Source organism: Hemicordylus capensis, chromosome 6 (assembly GCF_027244095.1).
Source record: "Hemicordylus capensis ecotype Gifberg chromosome 6, rHemCap1.1.pri, whole genome shotgun sequence".
Classification (NCBI taxonomy): domain Eukaryota; kingdom Metazoa; phylum Chordata; class Lepidosauria; order Squamata; family Cordylidae; genus Hemicordylus; species Hemicordylus capensis.
In genome coordinates this window covers 136,211,875-136,235,660 of record NC_069662.1, presented here as the reverse complement: position 1 = coordinate 136,235,660, position 23,786 = coordinate 136,211,875, and the positions used below count along the sequence as shown (strand labels likewise).

The window sequence follows — 23,786 nt, the reverse complement described above, 5'->3', positions numbered from 1 at the left end:
AAGGCAAGGTCATGTCTGTGTTTCAAGCTTTGGAAGCTTTGTTTTCAATCAAGACTGCATACTTGTACAAATTTTGTGTTCAAGTATGCTGGTTTAATCAAAAAGAAAACCTTTAAAGTATGAAGCAATGCTCGTTTGGCACCATTGGCTTAGTGAATCAAAAGAGAGTTTTACTTTTATGGGCTTCAATTTAGGGTAGACCATGGATGAGGCATGGCGTAGCTGACTATCAGAAGATCTCACTCACTGTTCAGGAATGGGCAAAATGCTCTCTATTTGTTGACTACGATCTGCCTGACACAGACTTATATGGGAAGTGTGTGGAGACTATGGGTAGACATGGGCAAGTGTCAAAGAGCAATAATTTGTATATAGGCAATCTAGTATGTTTAAACTTATTTAAATACAATGGCTGACATCTTGACAAAATTACTTAACGAAAGTTCCAGGAAATTAATAGGGCAATTAGTCGTGACTTATGTGTCCTATTAATTTCAGTGGAACTTCCATTGAATAAATTAGTCAGGATGTCAGCCATTAATCTTAAAAAGAACTGTATGCCGTGTGTTCCAGGCTTGCCACCTCTCCTACACATTCACAGGCATGTCCCTGTTTTCTTCAGAGAAATGTCAGAGGGCAGATGCAATGATAATTGTTAACCAGGTTCCCTCATGGGTTGGTGTAAACCCCACCCCCAAAGGGTGAAGTAGTTGGTTCTGGCTGGTGGGTGTGGTCAGGTAGCTACTTTGTTGTGAGTACACCCAGAGGGAGATGATGCATGAGCCAGAAACTGGCCCAACCCTAACACCTTACATAGGGCTTCAGTTCTTGAGTTTGTCTTGTGGGCCTTCTTGGAAAGGTGCAAGTAAAGTGCTTGAAACAGAAGAGCTGGATCAAGTCAGGAGTTCAAGTTGGTCAGTTGTATTATTTTCCTTCTCCCCGAGGTGGATTGGATCAGTTGAACACTGGATTTGCTAAAGGGGCATAGCGACCATTGAGCAAGGCGGGGGCAATTGTTTCCAAGCCCCAAGTGCCTAGGGCCCCCCAAGGCTCACCCTCGGCCAGGGTGCCCCCTTGCCTCCTCACACACCCAGCCTCCCACAAAGCGCTCGCTGGCTAGGAGCGTGAGGCATGTTCCTCTCCTCTCCAGCCAGCTTTTTACACTGGCTGGGGAGGGATGGACTCTCCTCTCTCCTCAGGCATTGGCTCCTCCCCTGCATCTGAAATCAGATGTAAGGGGGAGAAGCCAGTGCGGAGAAGTTCATTGCCTCATTGCCCCTGTCAGCAGTTGGTGGAATCGCTGAAAGGCAACTCCATGAAACTCTGCTGGGGCTGTGACATCCCCACTCTCTGCACTGGCCCCGCCTCCCTAGCATCTGACGTCAGATGCAGGGGGCATGGCTTTGGAACATAGGAAGCTGCCATATACTGAGTCAGACTGTTGGTCTATCTAGCTCAGTATTGTCTTCACGGACTGGCAGCGGCTTCTCCAAGGTTGCAGGCAGGAGTCTCTCTCAACCCTATCTTGGAGAAGCCAGGGAGGGAACTTGGGACCTCCTGCTCTTCCCAAAGCGGCTTCATCCTCTGAGGGGAATATCTTGCAGTGTTCACACTTCTAGTCTCCCATTCATATGCAACCAGGGCAGACCCTGCTTAGCTAAGGGGACAAGTCATGCTTGCTACCACAAGACCAGCTCTCCTCTCCATACTGTAGCACCACTTTGTTGTAGACTGTCCGTTTCCAAGGTAAAAGTAAAGTATACCATCAAGTTGGTGTCAACTCCTGGCGACCACAGAGCCCTGTGGTTGTCTTTGGTAGAATGGTAGGAGTGGTTTACCATTGCCTCCTCCCATGCAGTATGAGATGATACCTTTCAGCATCTTCCTAGATCGCTGCTGCCCGATATAGTAGCAGTGGGGATTCGAACTGGCAACCTTCTGCGTCAAGCATTTCCCCACTGCGCCACTTAAGGTGGCCAGTTTCCATGAAGATTGGACATTGTCCTGCAGGGTTAGTGGGACCAGGCCAGGTGGGCAAAGGGCTAGTTTGAGCCAGTGGTTGAGAACAGTCATCCAGACTTCGGCCTCCACTTTTATCGAACCAGATTCCAAACGTAGAGCAGCATGGGAGACACAGCAAGGCACTTATAAGGCTGCTCTTAGGAATTTAGACTGAACACATTCCAGTGTGGCCAGATTGGAGGGGGATCCTGGGTGGGCACCATATAGTAGTTGTGCCAGCGGCTTGGCTTCGGAAGGTACGTAATGGTCGCCTCTAGTCCAAAGGAACCGCAAGATGGCAGCGGAGCTCCTCTGTGCCACTAGGGCAATGTGGTCACAGTGGGTCTTTCTTGAGCCAGAGGCATGGAGGACTACCCCCAGGTATGTGAAGCAGGCGACCGGCTCAATTCTGTGTCCATCAATATTCCAATGACGAGTCTTTGGTCTTCTGGTGAAGGCTATGACCTTAGTTTTTGTGGTTGTTTATTTCAAGTTGTTGACTCTTGCAGTGCTGTGACAATGTTGCCAGCGCCCTTCTGAGGCCTTTAGGGGTCCTCGAAAGGATTGCAGCATTATCTGCAGACAGTAGGTTCTTCTGGCCAACTTGGGAGGTTGAAAGTCAGATTTGTTAAGGTGGCTCACCATGGCATTGATGTAAAAGAAGCGGGGCCAGGATACAGCCCTCTTTGACTCCCTTCTGGGTTGATACAGGGTTCGTAAGGTGTTCTTGGGGGCTATCTCTCACCCTGAGTGTTGTGTCTGTGTGGAGGACGCGGATCAGAAGAAGCAGACGTCCATCAATTGCAGTAGATTCAAGCTTTTCCCATAGCTTAACTCGGGAGATAGAGTCAAATGAGGCCTTGAGGTCTATGTAGGCAGCGTGAAGGGAGGTAAAATTGTTAGAGCAATACTTTTCAATGAGATGTTGGAGCAGCAGACACAGATAATTTGTAGATCTTTTGTCCCTAAAGCCTGCTTGTTCTTCTGCCAGCATCTGTTCTTGCTCTAACCAGTCCTTAAGGTCCCCTTGTATGTGTCTGGCATACAGCTTGTTGGTGCTGTTGAGCAGGCTAATGGGCCCATAATTGGCAGGGTCATTCCTTTGTCCCTTTTTGAATATGGGGATGATGATTGCCAGTCCCCAGTTCTTGGGAATGCAACCATGAGAGTCAATGCAGGTAATTAGCGAAGCCAGAACTGGGGCCCACGACTCCAGGTTACTTTTTATAAGATCCAGAGGGATGAGGTCTTATCCTGGGGCCTTTCCTGTTTTAGATTGTGAAACAAGGGACTCAACTAGTGATGTGCAAACAGGTTCGATGTTGAACCAGTTCAGTTTGACTGTTTGGGGTCGAATCAAACCACCCCGCATTTGGTCCGACCCTGGACTGAACCCCACCCCCGGCCATTCGCGAATTTTATTTTTTAGAGCATACGCACTCTGGGGGATTTCCTCTAGGTTGCGTGCATGCAAAGCATGCACGAAAGAACACCCAGGGTTGGGGGAGCCCCCAGTCAGACTTTGTCCTCCAGCCCCCACAAAGCTCCCTACACCCTTGCTAAGAACAGAAGGTGGGGGAGGGAGTCTGCACTGAATGGCATCAGCTCCCCACCAGCTCCCCATCTTTCCCAGCCCTACCTGAAGATGCCGGAGATTGAACCCAGGACTTTCTGCATGCAGAGCAGATGCTCTGCCACTGAGCTACAGCCTCATTCCAGAGAAGGGACTCCACAAGCCTAGGATATCATAGTTAGGAGAATGGTTAGGGTTAAGTCAGCATTGGGTCTCTGAACAGTGACCAGTGTAACAGTATGTGATGGTGTTCCATGTTTATAAGCAGAGTACGGAGCTGTTCACATGACCAGGCGGGTGAAGGCAAGGTTCAACCTACCGCCCCCCAGGCGACTGCTTGCAGCCCCGAAGGCGCATAAGCCATGCGCACACATGACCAGCTTTGCTGAGAGCAGTACAGAAGAATCTCCACACTGCTCCCGGCAGCACAGGTAAACAGAGGCCAGGACTCATTGTCCCGGCCTCTGGAGATCTCACAATGCACTACGTGACGTGCACGATGCATTGGGGGATTCCCCCAAGAGGTGAGTGCTCTAGGTGCCCGTCTCTCTGTGCGGCTGGGCTGGAAGCAGCCTGACTTGCGCACGAGCAAGTAGCCCAGACGAAGGGAGCATTCTCCCACTTAACCTCAGCTAGCAACCGGGCTAAAAAGCCGGGCTAGGTGGCACTGGCCTGCTGGGATATAGGACCCAGTCCTGGAGTCACATGCAGCCTAACCTGGGCTGGGCTGCGTGTGAGAACAGCCTTTACATATAACTTAATTTGACGTTGAAAAAATACTTTAAATTCCTTCTTTGACAGCTGGTGTGTTTTTGTTTTTATTTAGTTTGCATAACAAGAGTAGGCTCTGTTGAAGTACTTCTTGATATGAACCAGAAACAAAGCAGGAGTGCACAGATATGAAGGCATGGGGGTTTACAGGTTTGCTTGTGGGTATAAATAGAGAAGTTCATTAGGAGTGACTGGTGAGGGAGGAACATAGTTTGGGAACATGTGGGAAATCAGTTTACTTCAGAGGACTGAGGGTGAAAGGAAGAGATGTCTGTTTTTTATTAAAACCTGAAATGCATTATAACTGGGCTGAGTTTTTACCCAGATGGCTTTTCTTACGCTGACATCTGCGACATGAATATAAAGCAGCGTTAAAGAGCTGTCTCTTGTGGCAGCATGTACACATGTAATACTGCTCAGAACTAAGTCCTCTGTTGTCTTTTATGCTAGTTGTGGAATAATCGATGATGAGAAACTGTTTGCTTGATCAAAATAGATTGCACTGTAACTCTCCCCAAGGGGGGGACTTCTTAGGAATTGATCTTTTGTAGATATTTTGTTCATTTATAATCAGAATACCAAAGAGCTTTGGAATTCCCTGGCTAGATGAACCTCTCAGGATATGGCTGCTAGGCTGGATTGCTTTTCCATTAATTTCCTGATATTTTTATTGTATCTAAACTAAATATGCTCAGATGTAATTTTGTTTAACTCAAAGAGTTGTGTATATGTCTCTGTGTTTAAATTATTCAGCCACGTGTTTGAGTGGCCTTGAAATATTAATAACTTTAGACACTCCTCATATCCTGTCCTTATCCTAAGTGCATTATTTGGAAGTAAACCCCACTGACTCATATTTTGATGATGTAAACCAAGATTTCTTAACCTGGGGTCCATGGGGTAGGCCCAGGTGGTCCATGGAAAACCTTTGGTGATTTGAATTTAATTTGCTTCTTTCGTAAACCAGAATAAAGTTCTTGAAAACAACAATCCTGAAAATAACAGTTCTTCCCAGCCCCCTCTAATTTTTACTGGAGGTTGGGAGTCCAGGGGTAATATTTGAAGACCGGGGGTGCTTCTTTCGTAAGCCAGAATAAAGTTCTTGAAAACAACAATCCTGAAAATAACAGTTCTTCCCAGCCCCCTCTAATTTTTACTGGAGGTTGGGAGTCCAAGGGTAATATTTGAAGACCGGGGGTGGGGTGGGGGGTTTCATCGGTGCAAAAGGGTTAAGAACCCCTGATGTAAACAAATTGGAGATTGAAGTGAGTCAGGGGTTTATTTGCATATACTGAGCCCCTTATGTGTGGCAATACACACATAGATTTGCCCTGTTCTTTTCAGTGTGGGATTCAGCTGTGCTTCAGATTACTTTGTGGGTTTTGAGTATCTCCTTTATTGAAGTGATTAGGAAAGAACGCATGAACTGAAGCACCACGTGGGATAATCTGGATTGGTCAATTGGAGTGTCATTGTGGTTCAATGAACAGGGTATTGGACTTAAATTTAGAAGATGTAGGTTCGCCCTTGCTCAGCTGTTCAGCTGTAAATTTTCTGCCTTTTGTATATCAAAGCCTCCTCAACTTCAATTTGTAACCTGCTGAATTAAGATGAATGAGACAAGAACTGTAAATAGCCTGATCCAAAACACACACATTTGGATATAAGTCCATTGCTTTCAGCAGAGGAGGGCATGTTTATAGAAATTGCAAGTAACAATAACTGAGACAGGGTGATCCTGAATATAATCATTTTACCTTTTTGTTCTCTCCTCCTGTCTATGATTATGATTAGACTAGTGCATTTAAATATGAACTTGAAAACATCCTGCTTCTTTCTTTCTCTTCCAGACAACAGGAAAATCAAGGTCAATGGCACAAGGGAGCCCATTGAGTTTAAATCAAATCAATGGTTTGGAGCAACAGTCAGAGCTCATAAAGGAAAAGTTGTGGTGAGTTTTTGTGCATTTGGTATTCATTTTGCTGAGATGCTGCTCCTTTTTCAAACATACATTTTCAAAATGCATGTACAAGTTCATGTATGTTTGATACTTATATTGAACTATATATTTAAAGATCACCATATTGGCATTAAAAAAAAAATCTATCAATAGTGCTTATTCAGAACACAAAGAATTCTGATCTTGATCTATCAAAATATAGCATTTGTATGACCATAAATTAGAGCTTAAGTTCTTTCCCAGGTCTGGAATACTTCAAATGCCACAGGATCTAGCCCTTATATTTTAGGCATTCATATTTTAGTCATATAACATTGGAACCATTATGAAGTAATAACTGTGTGGTGTTTACATGCAGGACTGAGTATACTGGCTGACATCCAGACTTAACAATGTGCACGCACTCCAGGATCGGGGTGACTTTCACCAATCTCTCCTTCCCTCTGAAGCTTATTGTGCCTCCCAAAAATATGTCCCTGAAGGTTGCACGGAGGCACAATGGACTTCAGAGAGAAGGGGCAATTGGGAAAACCATCACTCCCCAGTAATGCTAGTATAGTGTTAATTTGGATGTCAGGCACCAAAATAATCTCTGTTCCACAGAGTAATCTGTAAGTAGAGATGTGCACGGTCCGGACCAGTCCGGACCGGCACCGAAGGGGGGCCCTTTCTTTTAGGGCGGGAGGGCTTTCTTACCCCTCCCGCCTCTTCACCCCCTCCAGCACCCGTATTTAACCAAATAACGGGGCGCTGGAAACCAGCCGCCCCCGCCCCCGCCGCACCCCCAGCAGATCCACATAGAGAGGTGCACATACCCCTGCCGCCGTCGCCCGCCCGCCCTCCCTCCCAGCTGCCCGCCCGCCCAAATCCTTACCCAAGGCTGCAGGAGTAAACGAGATGAGCTCCCGGACAGAGCTCCTCTCGTTAGAAAGGCCTGATGCAGAATGAAGGCGCTTTGCGCGCGCGCACATGCGCGCGCCACAAAGGACGCCAGAGGCCCGGTCTACCCGGCCTTTTCCCGGCGGGTAGACCGGGCCTCCGGCGTCCTTTGTGGCGTGCGCATGCGCGCGCGCACAAAGCGCCTTCATTCTGCATCAGGCCTTTCTAACGAGAGGAGCTCTGTCCGGGAGCTCCTCTCGTTTACTCCTGCAGCCTTGGGTAAGGATTTGGGCGGGCGGGCAGCTGGGAGGGAGGGCGGGCGGGTGACGGCGGCAGGGGTATGGGCACCTCTCTATGTGGATCTGCTGGGGGGGGCGGGGGGGCGGGGGCGGCTGGTTTCCAGCACCCCGTTATTTGGTTAAATACGGGCGCTGGAGGGGGTGAAGAGGCAGGAGGGGTAAGAAAGCCCTCCCGCCCTTAAAGTTATACCCCCCACCCGGACCCGGACCAGCAAGGGCCGAACCGGTCCAGCAGTTCGGCCATTCCTTAGAATGGCCGCCGGACCGGTTCGGACTCACCCCTATCTGTAAGCAATAGAATCATCTGTATTCCAACACATAAATTGTTTGCTCAGAATAAATTAGGAAAATGTTGTGTTAAATGCCTTAATTTGCATAATTTTAATTCTCTGTGTTTGGGTCTTTGTAAATTTTGCCCCACATTGTATTATATATATGTCTACTTTGCTCTTCAATTTGTGTATTTTTAAAGTGTTTTATTACAAAAATTATAGCAACATGATAAAATCAAAGTTACCATAGCTAGGCCTATATTTAAAAGATGACTGGTGCTGTTCCATACTGGATCCCTGTTTCTCACTGGATGTTTTTCAAGAGAACACTCCATTGGAACACACCAACCCTATGTAACAGAAGGCCTCAGTACATTGCCAATGTATGCAAAGGGGAGTTGCGCTTGGGAGACATCTGAGAGGTGTTGGAAGAACTTGTGTCCATTTGCTGTGAAAATCACTGCTTGCTTTTAGCCTGTAAGAGTTGGGTCATTTCTGGACAGCGCCTAATGGCCAGTGTTAATTACCTAGGGCCAGCATGTTTAGCTGCTTATCAAGTAGCCATTGGAACCAATACCTTTACCCAACAGACATTGTCCCCAACGTTGATGGGTGCATAATTGCTGGAGTGGAGCAGGAGAATACTTTGTTTACATGGTCCAATCAATAAGGAATGTATTTTTGGCTGTCCTCGCTGTTTTATTGTTACTGTTAAAATGTTACCATTTTCTGTTTCTATTGATTATATGGTTTTAAATTATTTTGCTGTGAGCTGCCCTGAGTGTTTTATGGAAAGTCAGGATATAAATATTGGTACAAATATATAAAATGGTCCTGGGGAGACCAGGAGGGAGCTTGTATTTCTCCTAGCAAGCTCACAGTGAGACCTACCTCACAGTTTCAGAACATGGCAAAACTGCAGTGAGACTAATGGTTGCTGGAGTTCTACATCTGAGGATTTCTTTCAAAAATACTGCAGTTTTATAGGGCTTTTTGCAAGCCGTCATAGAAACCCCCAGGTGGAAATCCATAATGATCTACTTGTGTTCTCCTGAACGGTTTTAATAACTAGTGTGGTGATGGTGATGTGTTCTGCACATACAGGCATTTTACATTAACAGTTAATGCTCTAGGATTTAATAAAAAGCTTCATAAATGACGACAAAGCATTGTGCGCTGTGAACCTGGAGTTTGGTCGTGCTTAATTTTCCAAACAATTACGAAGCAACAAGTGTTGTCTTGGGATTCGTTTGAAAACGGTTTGAATTATTACTTAATGGCAGTGTGTATCTAAAGGAAATGCCATGCTTTAAATATTCACTCATGTGGTTAGCCCCAGAAAAAGGATTTTGACATAAAACAGGTGATGAATAAAACATCACCTTCTCCTTTTACAGAACAAGCATGTATGCTGAATTCCCAGCAGTCTTCCCTCTGAGTGATCACAGCTCTCGGATTCCAAACCTGGCACCTTTTGTCTACCTCCCTTTGGCACAGGCACTCCTTCTTGGCTCCAAAGTTGTTTCCATGTAGAGGATAACTGTCAAAAATATATGCATGCCGCCTGACCATCCTTAGTCATCGTCAGCCATGAAGTTCAATCTGGGGACCATTTTCTTCCCAAAGATAAGATCAAAGACACCCTTCTTAGTTTAGCTTCATGAATCTTGTCCAGAATGAGAGGAGAGGTAGAAGAGTGATGAGACACATGCAAAACTATATTGTTACATACTCCCCTCTTCCCTGAGCAGTGAAACTTTCCAAAGAACAGAGGTGCAGGGTTTAGTTCTTTCCCCTTGAGAGAGGAATGGAGTTTTTAGCTGTCGAGGACACCCGCTTTGCAAGCAGAAGGTCCCAGTTTCCATTTCTAGCATCTCCTGGTAGGGCAGGAAAATAACCTGTCTGAAACCCTGGATAGTCACAACTAATTAGTGCAGACAATAGCAGTGTTCCCTCTAACAGGGATTCCCAGATGTTGTGGACTACAACTCCCAGAATCCCCAAGCAAATGCTGTTACAGCTGGGCATTCTGGGAGTCGTAGTCAACAACATCTGGGAATCCCTGTTAGAGGGAACACTGGACAATAGTCCTATTCAGACTTATTCTGTACATGCATGTACAGATGTTTTTTTGTGTGAATGACTACACCTGTGTTCATTTTAAAAGTGAACCTGGCACCTCAAATGCATGATATGGATAGGAAATTTACTGTTGCACCTATTTTCAGCATGCTATGTTGAATAACTGTATCTGTGTACAGATCTACAGCTGTGTACACTCTATACTTGTACGAGTGTTGAACATAACATGTGAATAGGGCTAATACTGAGCTAGATGGCCTAATCTAGCTCAGGCAGCTTCACACACTCATCTTTCTTTGTAATGTATACAGATATACAAGCTGAGCATAAGTGGAGGAACATGGGCTCTCCTTGAGAACATAAGAACAGCCCTGCTGGATCAGGCTCAAGGCCCATCTCATCCAGCATCCTGCTTCACACAGTAGCCCACCAGGTGCTGCTGGAAGCCACACATAGGAGTTGAGGTCATGTCCTCTCTCCTGCTGTTACTCCCCTGCAACTGGTACTCAGAGGCATCCTGCCTCTGAGGCTGGAGGGGGCCTTTAGCCCTCCAACTAGTAGCCGATGATAGATCTCTCCTCCATGAAGTTATCCAAACCCCTCTTAAAGCCATCCAGGTTGTTGGTTGTTACTACATCTCATGGCAGAGAATTCCACAAGTGGATGATGCATTGTGTGAAAAAGTACTTCCGTTTGTTGGTCCTAGATTTCCTGGCAATCCATTTCATGGGATGATCCCTGGTTCTAGTGTTATGTGAGAGGGAGAAGAATTTCTCTCTATCCACTTTGTCCACCCCATGCGTGATTTTATAGACCTCTTTCATGTCTCCCCGCAATCGTCTCTTTTCTAAACTAAAAAGCCCCAGGTGTTGTAGTCTTGCCTCATAAGGAAGGTGCTCTAGGCCCCTAATCATCTTGGTTGCCCTCTTCTGCACCTTTTCCAGTTCAACAATGTCCTTTTTTACATGTGGTGATCAGAATTGTACACAGTACTCCAGGTGTGGCCGCACCATAGTTTTGTATAAGGGCATGATAATATTAGCAGTTTTATTTTCAATCTCCTTCCTAATGATCCCTAGCATGGAATTGGCCTTTCTTCTGGGCAGAAATCCACTGCTCTGCATCAGATTCCTCCCTGGTGCTTCACTTTGAACCAGCTCATCGCTCTCTGCCTCCCCAACACTGCCACTTCACAGAGGGCCAGTGTTGTGGTGAGGCACCTGCCAAGGTCTACATCCCAGCAAAGGTCTCACTGCTGATTGCCTCCTCTCCCTGATGCTTCTCATTGTTGCCACTCTCTTGTTGTTCTTCCCTTCCTGTGGCCCATAGGGGGCGAGCAAGGAAGTGACCATGGTGATTAAGAGGAGCGGCATCTGCTGCTACCTGGTTACTCGCTGGATCTCTCTCTGGCAAATGAGCAGCAGCTAGCTAGGAGGAGGATTTGGAGATGGAGGAAGATATTGTTGCACCAGTGAAGAGAACAACACGGAGCTGCCTTATACTGAGTCATAGCATTGGTGTATCTCTCTCAGTATTGTCCCCTCTCCTTGAGAGCTGCTCTTCAGAGCCTCAAGCCAAAATATTCCCATCACTTGCTGCCCGATCCATTAGCTGACGCTTCCAGGATTGAATATAGGACCTTCGGAATGTAAAGCATGTACTCAGCGCTAGCAAAAACACTGAGGGTACCTTTCCAAGAGTTCTTCAGAACATGATCCTGGCACTGAACTCACTCAATATGCAGAGCACTCCCCCCCCCCAATCCTTTTCTTGTATATGATCTGGCCATTCAGGAAATCTACAACCATGTCATGGAAGTTAGGATCCTTCCATGTCCAATCCCTGGCTCCTGTCTGGAGTCACTTGATAGATTCATTCACAGACATTAGACAGCTAGAACAATATTCTTTAAATGTCATTGATTCATTTGAAGCCAGTAAATACTACTTCTGCTGCACTATGCACAGGGCTGGTGGGGAGTGGGCAACTGGGGCAATCTGCCCCAGGCCCCTACAACACAAGAGCCCCATGCTTCAGCTTCGATGCATACCATTAATGTCTTCCACAGCCCTGTCACACTCTTCAACATAATTATTGGTATTTTTTTAAAGTTAGTTTAGGGGAAAAAAGAAAAAGGAGGGAATGGTTTATTAGAGTATAAGATGACACTGAACTGCAAAATGTAGTCTCACAATGAGGAGCTAGATGTGAGAATTCTCACATATCCCCCCCCATGTATACACTTTGTGTATACATGCACAAGACTTTGTATACACATGCACGAGACCTTTTAGAGGGACCCCAACATCACACCTGATGTAGGACCCATACATCCTCTGGGTGGCCCTGGAAGATGACCCAAAACTGGGAGGGATAGCTAGAACCCAGAGAGCAGAAATGAAATTCAAAATAACCTTGATAGAATGGGAAACTGGGCTGAACCAAACAATAAAATGCAGCAAAAGCAAAGGGGAAGTTGTGCACTTAGGCAAAAAAGGTATAGGATGTGGGATACTTGGCTAGGCAGTAGTACATATGAAAAGCATCTTGTGGTTGCAGTCAGTCACAAGCTGAAGACAGTCAGCCATGTGATGCAGCTGCCAAAAAAAAAGAAAAAAGAATGCAATTCTACACTAATAGAATCATAGTTTCTAAGTCACAAGAAGAAATAATTCCACTTATTGAGACCTGCACTATCAGGTCTCATGTGGAGTAATGCAAGAACAGCCCTGCTGGATCAGGCCCAAGGCCCATTTAGTCCAGCATCCTGTTTCGCACAGTGGCCCACCAGATGCTGCTGGGAGCCTATAGGCAGGAGTTGAGGTCATGCCCTCTCTTCTGCTCTTACTCCCCTGCAGCTGGTACTCAGAGACATCCTGCTGGGCTAAGTGGCATACAAGTAGGGATGTGTGAGCTGGCTCGGAATCTAGCCGGCTCAAGGTCAATCTGGCTCAGCTCAAAGGCTAGCACTTGAGCAGGCCCGGCCCTACAAAGAGTGAAGCTGGTCTGAGCTCAAGTCAAGCTGGGCCCTGGCTCGAAGAGCTGACTTGCAAGCTGGTCTGACTCGCAAATCTGGCAAGGATTCCCCTTTACAAGTAAAGGGAATTTCCTAAAGAAAAAAAGGGGGGAGGGATAAAATGTGGTATTTACCTTTATAAAATAAGCCTTCAGTGGTGGCAGAGGCAGCCGCTGTAGTGATGTAGCACAGTGATGGTTCCTCCAATGTCATCCCCCCCCACCTCCCAAATGACAGCCCAGGCTGGCTGCGGCACGGTTTGGGCCACTGTGCACACGTGGGGGTCACTAGAGAGACCTCTGTGTATGCACGGAGGTCTCTCTAATAGTCTCTGTGCATGCACAGAGACCTGAACTGGGCTGCAGCCGGCCCTGGCTATCACTTGGGAGACCAGCGGAGGCTTTGGAGGAGCCGCCATTGCAGCTTCTGCCACCAAAGCCTTGTTTTAAATGGCAAATACTTCCTTTTAACCTCCCCTCTCTTTCTTTAGGGAATTGCCTTTACTTGTAAAGGGGATTCCTCACCAGATTCCCCTTTACAAGAAAATCCATCCATCCATCCAGCTTGCGAACTGGCTCAGCCCAGCTTGATGCCGGACAGAACTGGTCCCAGCATGTTCAAGCCCGATTTGCCTGGGACGGCTCGAATCTGGTCCAGATTGTGTGCGTCCCTACCTACAGATCCCACTCCACTCCTTGATATTATAATTCTGTGTTGCTCGTAATGATGATCATTTTTTGGACACGTTACAGAAGCATTATGGGTTGAGAAGTGATAAGCTTGTGGGGGGGGTGGAACCCCAAAATAATAAGCTTTTGTGGTGGTTGTGGGGGAACCACACAAGGAAAACAATTCCAAGCAGCACCCAGTTAAGTCACTGGGGTTGCTGGTACGATTTTAAAATAACTTTTTTGGGGGGTGGGGAATCAGCACAACAACCCAATTACTAAAGCTGATGGGGGTGGGAGTTGCGACAAGCAAGAATAAGAAAATAAACTTCCAAGCAGCACCCAGTGAAAGCAACTGGTGCTTCTGGTACAATTAATTAATTAAATTAATTGGGGGGAAATAAAGCACTTGTTGGCACTGCAGATTAAAAGGATTAACGAGAGAGAGAGAGAGAGAGAGAGAGAGACAGACAGACAGACACTCAGCAGGCACTCTCTGTTTTTCTCTCCACTCACAGGGGGCCAGGCAGGCTGGCTCAGACCACTACTACCACTCTGTTCTCAGTGCTGCTGCAGTCTCTCTCTAATCCTTCTCTCCTGAGTTACAAAAGCAATGGCTCTCTTTGCTTCCAAGCAGCAACTTCCTTATATGACAACAAGCCAACCAAGAAGTAAGGAGATCTCACGCCAATTGGAATCCAGTACCAGAAAACCAATCTGCAAGGGAAAAAAGTGGAGATGAAATAGTGCCCACAACGTGAATCACTCAAATTGATTTGTGTTGAATCAGCCCAGATTAGATTCGACCTTGAATCAGGTCCTTCATTTTAGGGCTTGAAATTTTTAGGGGCGTTTGGATTTGGGGTTGAATATGCAAATCTCCCCCAATTCATGCATGAATTGAATTAACATCTCTAGAACAAAGATGCACACACAGAAGGGGATTATAGCTGAGTGAATGCTCAAAGATGTACATACAGAAGAAGATGTAGCTGAGCAGATGCTCAAAGTTGTGCAGTCTCTTGGTATCTCAGTTCACTTGTGCAAGCTTTGCACTTTAGCAACAAGGATAGTGGATAGCTTTGCATCCTTCCTTGCAATGTATATAGACTGAGGAAGAGGTTTCAGAACAGGTGGCACACTACAGATTGTGCAGACATACTCTGTTGCATTGGTGCAACATGAACCTGAAACACAAGCTCCCGACTTAGTGGAACCAGCTAGTACAGCATCCTTGCCCTAGTGCAACATCTTTCCACTAGTGCAGCATTAGTCTGGATGCCAGCAAGTGAGTTGTACCTCACAATTACATATGCTTAAGACAGAGGTGAAAGAGAGTGTATACAAATGCACCAGGTATAACATAATGGCACCTATTGTGTGTGGGGGGGGGGGTGGGAATCCTAGCCAAACACACATGACACCTTAAAGTTTTTGCTATGCAACCCATGTTTTGATAGGCTTGTGCTCCCTTATATCACTGGAGGACCCTGAAGACTACAGCTGAAAAGGATCCAGTTGGCACCTGTTACGTAGCAATTCAGAATTTCAGCGCCTATGCAGAATACTCTCCTTGTCGCAATAGTAAGTCTCCAACCACCCAACCACAATTTTACCTATATAGAGCTGAAATAGAAATGTGTGCTTTCCTGCTTTTAACCCAGCTGTAGCTTTGGCAAAATGAGAGACCATCAGCATCTTGAAAAGAGATGTCTCCATTTAAAAAGAGACATCAAATCATATATTTCCACGTGGATGCTCTTGTATTTAATTAAAAGAGCAAAGATGAGACTGGTGCTATTATGCTGACATGCAAAGACAGAATTGGCTTAATTTAAAAGGGCTTAGAATATAGCAAACGGATCTTGATAAGCAGAAGCCAACTTTTAAAAGCAGCTGATGGTTCCAAGTGGAACTTTCTCTATATAGAGTTGGCAGCCTACAAGTTGAACCTGCACTAAGATAATCATACTCTTTTGTAAGCAATTAGGCTATGGTGCAGCATGAGATGGGAAATATGTAACAGAGTGACTCCTGCACACCTTCTATACATTTTCTGAAAGTATTGTTTAATTGTTGATTAAAAACACCAAAGAGGGTATTTGATATCTCAAGGTCAGTTGTTTCTGCAGGAAAGCACAAGGGCTACCATGGGCTATAGTGAATGCATCTGCAATCTCTGATCCTGTCCAATGGCTCTTAGGGTAAAACAACGTTAGCATCGCAAATTCACCTTTGAACCTGCCAAAGCGGATTCCAAATTTGAACTGGTTGTTAGGTTCAGATTTCCTTGGCAAAATGCACATTCTGTTCTTGATGTCAGCATCAGATGGTCAAACCTTTCTTTGAAGCTAGTGTTCTTCTCAGAATTTGGTTTTTGAATATCGGCACCAAAACAACATATTAGATCTGCAGCCTATTAGCTCTTCCTTCTTGGAAAGCCCTGTACATTTGCTGTGGTAAAACTTGAGTCACTCCCTATTATTAAATTAACCCAATGTTTATATTTTAATATCTGCAGACAATCCAGATCCTGAGGGACAAGGTTTCTGTCAAGCAGGATTCAGCTTAGATTTTTACAAGGTGAAGGTCTACTACGTTTGACGTGTCCCTGGTTCTACTAATCTCTTTCATCTTCACCCGCAAATGCATGCACCTCACCTTCAATTTATCATTTCTGCGTCATTTCTTTTTTTTAAAAAAATTGTACATAATGTTGAGTATCTAAAACCTATTCAGATTCTTTTACAAACCAATGTATAATGATGATGTTCTAATCGTAGGCTAGGATCCAATGAACTGCGCACCCAAGGGAGCTTAAAATTTAATGAAATAATTTATTCAAGTGCAGAAGATTAAGAAAAACTATGCTCAACCCTAGTAAAAATATAAGCATTCGTAAGGTGTGACAAATGCACTTCGCTCTCCCATGTTGGCCTTACCAGCAAGTGTCACTTGGTGGCAGTGGAAGCTGGGATGGCTAAGATGACACTATGATGGCCTGTGACTGTACTTGCACCTGCATGGTGCAACCTGAGCCTCCATTGTTGCTAAATAACACCCTTCAGTAAGGACTGACCCTGTTGCAACTCATTTAGTGGCTGCACTTCATAGGGTTGTTCTCACAGCCAGAGATTCCTGAGTAGGAGATGATTAACCCAGGAATCCCTAGTCATCTGGGGCATCCGGAGTCCTCCTGAACTAGCAGCTCCGAGCCTGGGTATCCCAAATCTGCTACCCAGGCTAAAAGCAAAGTGGGAGGAACACAGAGCCTGCCCCATTTTACCTTGTAATCTGGTCGTGCTGCTGCAAGTTTTAAAAGGCTACTGGGCGGATAGTGGCCTTGATTACTCTGAAGTTGTGAGGCTTGTGAAGCCAGGGAGAGAAGCCCTGTTGCTGTACTGAGGGCTGCCTCTCCGCTGCTTGTGCGGTGCATTGTGGAATGTTGGAGGATTCCCTCCTGGAGTGCTCAGCAGCTTGTGTAGGTTGCTCGGGTTGTCTGGGAGGCATAGGGTTTGAGAATGCCTCCCCTCCAGCCCACTCCCATACAGTCATGACAGTGGGCTCCATAACTTATACCCACTACCTTACTGAGTGGAAATCATACTTATCTACCTCTCAGTGTGGATGTGGAGATGTAAGAGAGAAGTTATAACAGCATACACTTGGGGATGGCAGATCTTTTCTGTTGCTGTTCTGTGGTACACTTGCCACTTTCATGTTTGATATCCCTTCTCCACTTTATTCTTCTTTACTCTGTCCTTTGCTTACTATCCCCCAAATATGAAAATGGCTTTATGTAATACATTTATTATTTTTTTAAATATTTTGACTGTTTATTTTTTGCTTTACTATGTATTTCCATAATCCACTTCAATATTTGTTAATTAAAAGCAGGACATACATGACTGAATAAAGGAAATAAATTAGCAGCTGAGATTGGTTTCGCTTGAGCATCTTAAATGTGGAGGCTTCCACTCCATTGTAGAATTTTGGCCAGTTGCATTGGCCCCAATTGGAACAGTGCATGGAGTCCAGTTCTTGGCCTATGTCCTGTACTTATTTCTCATCAGGACTGTGCAATTTGATGAGCATTAATTCTTTGAATCACTTTTCACATGTTTGCATTTGGTCTGTCAAGCCTATTATTAATCATCATGTAATGCTGGTCTTATCTGTCATGTATCTAGAATGGAGACCTCATAGTAGGAGGACCTGGCAGTTTTTATTGGCAAGGTATGTAAACTGTTTATATAGCAAGACGTAGAATGAAAAGTGAAGCAAAGTGAAAATAATGCCTTAAAAAGAGAGACTGTAACATGACTGAATATTGACACTATCTGTAACGAACTCCTGCTGTTTTAAAACTGCTATGAGAGGCTAGAATCCTACTCTAGATTACACAGCTCAGGAAATGAAGTCCATTTCCCCCCCCCCAAATGCATTTTACCCATTAATGAAAAGTGGCAATATAATTGGAAAACTTACTTTTTGTCTGTTATACTATAAAGAAGATAGATGCCACACGGGGTGACATTTGCTCCTAGCAGGATTTTGCAATTGTATTTTGTATGGCTTGAGTTTGTTTTATAACTGCTTTGTAGCACATCTACCCTACATTGTTTTGCCTTCCCATACTCCTATTTTTCACATGCCTCTTCCTGTTTACAATACAGCCTTTCTCTGTGGCTGCCCCAGGGCTCTAGAATATGCTCCCTGTTAAAATAAGAGCATCTCCTTCTCTGTTTGATTTCAGAAAGATCTCCAAGATGCACCTGTTTTTGCAGGCTTAACTGGAATTAATTTTAATAACCTGTTTTATGAGATTGTTTATATTGTATTTTGTGGTATTTTCATTTGTTGTTACTCTTTTATATTTTAAATTTTGTACACCGCCTTCAGGTGTACATATCAGGCGGTATAAAAATATGATTGATTGATAAATAAATAAATTAAATAAATAAATGTGCATTGGGCAAGATCCTTGGACTGTCCTGTTGGGCAAGAATTGCTAGTCTTGAGATCATTTTTAACTTTCCAGTATCTGGGGTGAATCGCTCATTTATTATCAAAAATTTATTTCTCAGTTATCCATGCATATGTGTGACCATATAACATGCAGGCAGCACACACAGCTGCCTTACTGTGAGTCAGACCCGTGGTTCTGCTAACTCAGTACTGACTGCACTTACTGCCAATGCCTTTCAAGGTTTCAGGCAGTGGTCTGTATTCCTAGTCCTGCCTGGAGATGCCAGGGATCTGGAAAGATGCACCATAGGAACGAGGCAGTACAAGCCGGCTGGGCAAAAGGCTTACCTGTCTATGTGCATCATTTTTTTTGTATTAAAGGTGTGGGCAGCAGCTAACAGAAGACTTAAGCATGTGTCTGGCTCCATTTGCTTGCGATAGTTGCAGTCTCTATTTTCTGGGCTTAATTGAAATTTGTAGCCTGCACACATTTTCTACCATAGTAATTTTAGTGGAGAAACATTAACTTTTCTCAGTCTGGAATAGTTTATTTGTAGGAGTGGCTGCTCCAGTTCTCAGCAGTTACATAGGTACTGCCAGAGAGAGGTGCCTAAAAAAAAAAAAAAAGATAGATGTGCAGTAAGTCACCTGTGTGAACAAGCGCTTAGTATTAACTCTTCGTATTGCTGATTGATAATTCTAAGCATATAGGGGCTTAGATACTGGGACTTGATTGATGGAGCTATGGAAAATTGATACATGCTTCTTAAGTGTGTTGAAGGTTTGGCCCAACATTTTGATATATATATGCTGATCCAGGTGTATATTCTGTGTATAGAAGTGTACCAGATGCCTGTTCTTGTTCATTTTCCTTTTAAATTACATGGAAATATACTGCTATCGGCATTTTGAAAAAGCTCCCATTGCAGTAGCCAAATGGAACAATTTGATGGCTATATCTGCTTAAGTGATTTTCCTTTACTACCGTTCCATTGTAGCCATTTATATCTGGCAATATACAAGGCGGTTATTTAAAAAGAGTTAAACTTCACCATGATTTAAAAATGTAATCTTAATTGCTGTTTTTTTAATCAGCTGGCTCTCTGGCTGATCTCTTTAATCTATTACGTTTTTTGAATCACAGGACAGATTATCACCAGTAGTGTTGCAGATATTATCACAGACTATTCATTCAAGAATATTCTAAGGAAACTATCACGAGAAAAACAAACTGGAGTGGCACCATCGATATATGATGACAATTATTTGGGTAAGTTACCTGATGATTGTTGGAAATATGGCATAAAAACATTCACTCTGATCCATCAAGAGAGATTCACATTTTTCAAAGCCTTCTGCACCTGTAACCAGCATGGCTGTGGAATCCTGAGGAATCCTGATGGAGTGGCTGGCAAATGCAGAAATCCATCTGCATCAAGTTACACCAATAGTTAGTGTAACCCTTGCAGCTGAATCAGGGTAAATTGCATGTTCTCCAGGAACTGACCTATGTTAATTAAACACCAAAATCTAGAGCCGTTGTAACCTTTGTCATCCAAATACTTTGTTAGATCATTTGTGGAAAGAGCAGAAGGTTTCAAGTTCCCTCCCTGGCATCTCCAAGATAGGTCTGAGAGAGATCCCTGCCTGCAACCTTGGAGAAGCCACTGCCAGTCTGTGAAGACAATGCTGAGCTTAGATAGACCAATGGTCTGACTCAGTATACGGCAGCTTCCTATGTTTAAATTACATTTCTTTTCTTTTTTTGCATTATTGCAAAAAATACTGCAAAATGCAGTACTTTATTTCAGACACTGTTCAATATGCATACGGGACAAGCCCTGTGACCTTGTTCATAAACTAACCTAATCTGTGTTCTAGAAAGACACAAGGGGTAAGACAACATGTACAAATCTTGAATAAGACTTGGTGTTTACATAGTGAAGTAGAAGAACTGCAACTTCACTTTCACTATATGCATGAAGAGTTCAGACTAAGGGATTGTCGTGACAAATAAATATTACATCTTGTGGAATTATAAAGTATTAATGTTCTAACAGCTCATCTTGAGATATAATTATGGTCATGCTTTTTCATGGTTATTTCACTCTGGATTTATTGTACTTCTGAGACATATAAAGAAGTTAGTCATAAAATCCTGACAAATTGTTTTCCTTTTCCTGGCCTTAAATACTCTAGTTTATAAAGGGTTGCGTTTTTTTTATGGACATCTCTGAAACAGAGGATAGATCTTGTTGTCCTTCCAGAACTGAGTCTCTTCAGACATAAGCTTTTTTGTCAGGTTTCATGCTTGCAGGTTTGTTTTTAAACAGGATACTCAGTGGCTGCTGGTGAATTTACTGGAGATTTCCAGCAAGGTAAGAAGCCAATATGCATTTGTGTAAACTCTGTGACTCTGCAGTTTAGTTATTTATTCTGCTTCTTTCTCCCACAGAAAAGATGCTCAAGTCTTATATATGTAGGTTACCATATTATATACATGTTGGTGACGAAATTGACAAGACTTTATTTGAGACAATGCTAAGAGTTATACACTGAACATGTAATATATTCTGGAAACTATATGATGCAAACACTTCCCCTCATTGTACTATCAACCCTTGACTGAGTGTGGGAATACTTTAGTCTGAAGTTTATTATTATGATGGTCCAAGATCAGAGAACCACAACAATATGTTACCTTATTTGATGGTGTTTGTTACATGATCTGTGGTCTTGTAAGTCCTGAGTATCTCTCAGCTGTGCATTTCTATATTTCTGAAACTTTGTTCTGAAAAATTAAAAACAAGCGGTGTGTGTGTGTGTATAGGCTGACATGTCCTGCAGTTCTACAAATGTGGAAGAAGCACTGCAGAACCACCAGGAGACTGGTGTGGAGCTGTGATGGTGGTGTTGCATAGCCCAGCAGCAGCAGAGAGTGAGGGGGAGCAATATTTGCTATTTTGCAGGAGTTTTCACTTTCAGAAATAAGTCTCTGAGGACTCCCACCACCACCACCACCACTGCTGAGCTGTATGGCAAGATTTTTTCACAGCTCCGCTCCAGCCTATTCACTGTTCTGCTTCTTCCACATTCACAGCACTGCAGGACATGTCGGGCATTATACACACTTGCAGGCAATTTGTGTAATACCTTATCTTATGTATTGAGTAGTCCTTGCCTTCCTGAGAGAGAAGCTTTGGTGAACTGGATGATCAGGAATATGGCCTGCATCGATTCCCATTACTGTGGCAACACTTCTATCCATCCATGACTTTCCCATTTTGTTGCTGACCACAACCATGATTACATGATGAACACAACCACGATCATGGAATCTTTTCATTATTTTTGTCTGCATGAGTGCATATTCCTTGGAAGACTGGTCATGTGGATGACAAATATGTTATGTGAATCAGTCTTTACACCCAGCTTAATGCCTTTAGAAATCAGTAGGACAATGAAATTAGTAGTGTTTTTCTGTATTTTGCAATTATCCTTGTATCTGAATGCTCATGGGAGTCTAATGTGTAAATATTTTATACACCTGGCTCTTCTCCAGAGCCCTGTATGCATTCCAGTGCACATGTGGAATTTCTCCTTGAACTAGGTTTTGCACTTTTTCGTATGCCATCCATGTGTTTGCTCCCAGGCATACAAGAAATCACTGGATCATTTCTCTTCTGTACAGAGCATGTCCTGCAGACCTCCAAGACAATTCAGAGAATATCTGTTTACAAATAAGGATACACTATTGTAAAGCAGTCCCCCCACCCCACCAAAAGCAATCTATAGGACTTCTAACCCCTTTCTTAAATGTTGGTGTCAGACATCTCCATGAATATTGATAAACCTAATAGGTTTGGTATCCCCTCAAGCTATAAATGCTCTCCACTTAGCAGTATCCACTTAGCAGTATCTTAGCAATATACTTAGCAGTATATCTGAGCAAGATACTTAGCAGTAACTGAGCTGCATAAAACAGCTATCGCACTAAATTAACCTACAGAATATTCCTTTCTCTTTAGAGCTGGTTGCTGGAGTCCCAAGAGGTGCACAGAACTTTGGATATGTATGTAATCTACCAAATGTTTTATGTTGTTTTCTTATCAGTTAAAATAGCGCAAGGGTCATTTGTTCTCCGTGACAAAGATCAGTATCATATGTATTTTTAAAATATCCCATTCTTACTAGACTTTTACTCACTGGGTTATATTGTAACCTTTTGTGGAGTGCTGCTTCATCATTGAAAGCTCCTCCCAATCAATGAAGGAGAGATCCGCTTACACAAAGAACTTTCCAACTGAAGAATAAGGTCTTGCATGATTGTAAGTTTTTCCACTTGTGGATGGAGCTTTTGATCCAAAAGATACAACGCGCACAAAATACAAAAGATGCAAAAGATACAAAGCGCACAAAATACAAAACACACAAAAATCACATTCATAAAACTTATCTGAACATCATCTCCATTTTGACTGAAATTCAGTGCAGCCCAAACTAGATGATATGCCTATTGTGTGTTAGAGGCCTACATGACTTTCTAAAATGTGAATAGTACCTACACAGAATCGCAGTCCCAATCAGGATTTCAGTGGTTGTGGGGGTCTTTCAACCTTTGCCCCTGCTGTGGTCCTGATCCAGATCACTCCCCCGACACCTTCTGTTTGTTCTGGGAGGGAAATTCCCATTGGTACTAATGGAAATATTCCTATTGGTTCCCATTGATACCAATGGATTTCTCTCCCGGGCCAAACAGTAGCTGTAGGGGTCCTGATATGAATTGGGACTGTACTATGGCAAAGGATCAAAGCCTCCCTTGCTTCCGTTCCAAACTTGATTGGGATCTTGTACACCTGCTATTTATATTTTTTGTAACAAAACAAATACACAGGCTCCAATCATGCCATAGGTGTATCATCAAGATTGGACAATAGGCTGCTTAAATTCTGTTTTCTTGAATGGAATATAAGTAGTCTAATAATGCACAGGATTTCAGATTTATTTTAACTACAAGATGGTATTGCCACAAGATGCTGCAGATACTAAAAACAGGAAACGCAATATGCCCCCCAATAGACAGGCCACAATCTATTGTGGCCAGTGCTCTAGGTATTCACAAGACCTTGTACGTGCTTGGTGAGACATTTTCATTCACAGTACTGTGATCTGCTCCCCGGCTTTCTTGTGCAAGCCAGCAGGTAAAGGTAAAGTGTGCCGTCGAGTCGGAGTCGACTCCTGGCGACCACAGAGCCCTGTGGTTGTCTTTGGTAGAATACAGGAGGGGTTTACCATTG

The 23,786-nt window shown here is 43.9% G+C and overlaps 1 protein-coding gene across 1 annotated transcript in view; it reads left to right on the top strand.

Annotated features, from left to right (window-relative positions):
- The window catches only part of ITGA8 (integrin subunit alpha 8), a 175,619-nt gene that overhangs the window by 19,811 nt on the left and 132,022 nt on the right, over positions 1-23,786 (top strand). Inside the window, exons 3-9 of the mRNA XM_053265690.1 lie at positions 6,196-6,296; positions 14,982-15,105; positions 16,043-16,104; positions 17,712-17,757; positions 19,634-19,759; positions 20,823-20,867; positions 22,518-22,561. Coding sequence (XP_053121665.1) covers positions 6,196-6,296; positions 14,982-15,105; positions 16,043-16,104; positions 17,712-17,757; positions 19,634-19,759; positions 20,823-20,867; positions 22,518-22,561 — 548 coding nt within the window. The remainder of the gene's footprint in view (positions 1-6,195; positions 6,297-14,981; positions 15,106-16,042; positions 16,105-17,711; positions 17,758-19,633; positions 19,760-20,822; positions 20,868-22,517; positions 22,562-23,786) is intronic.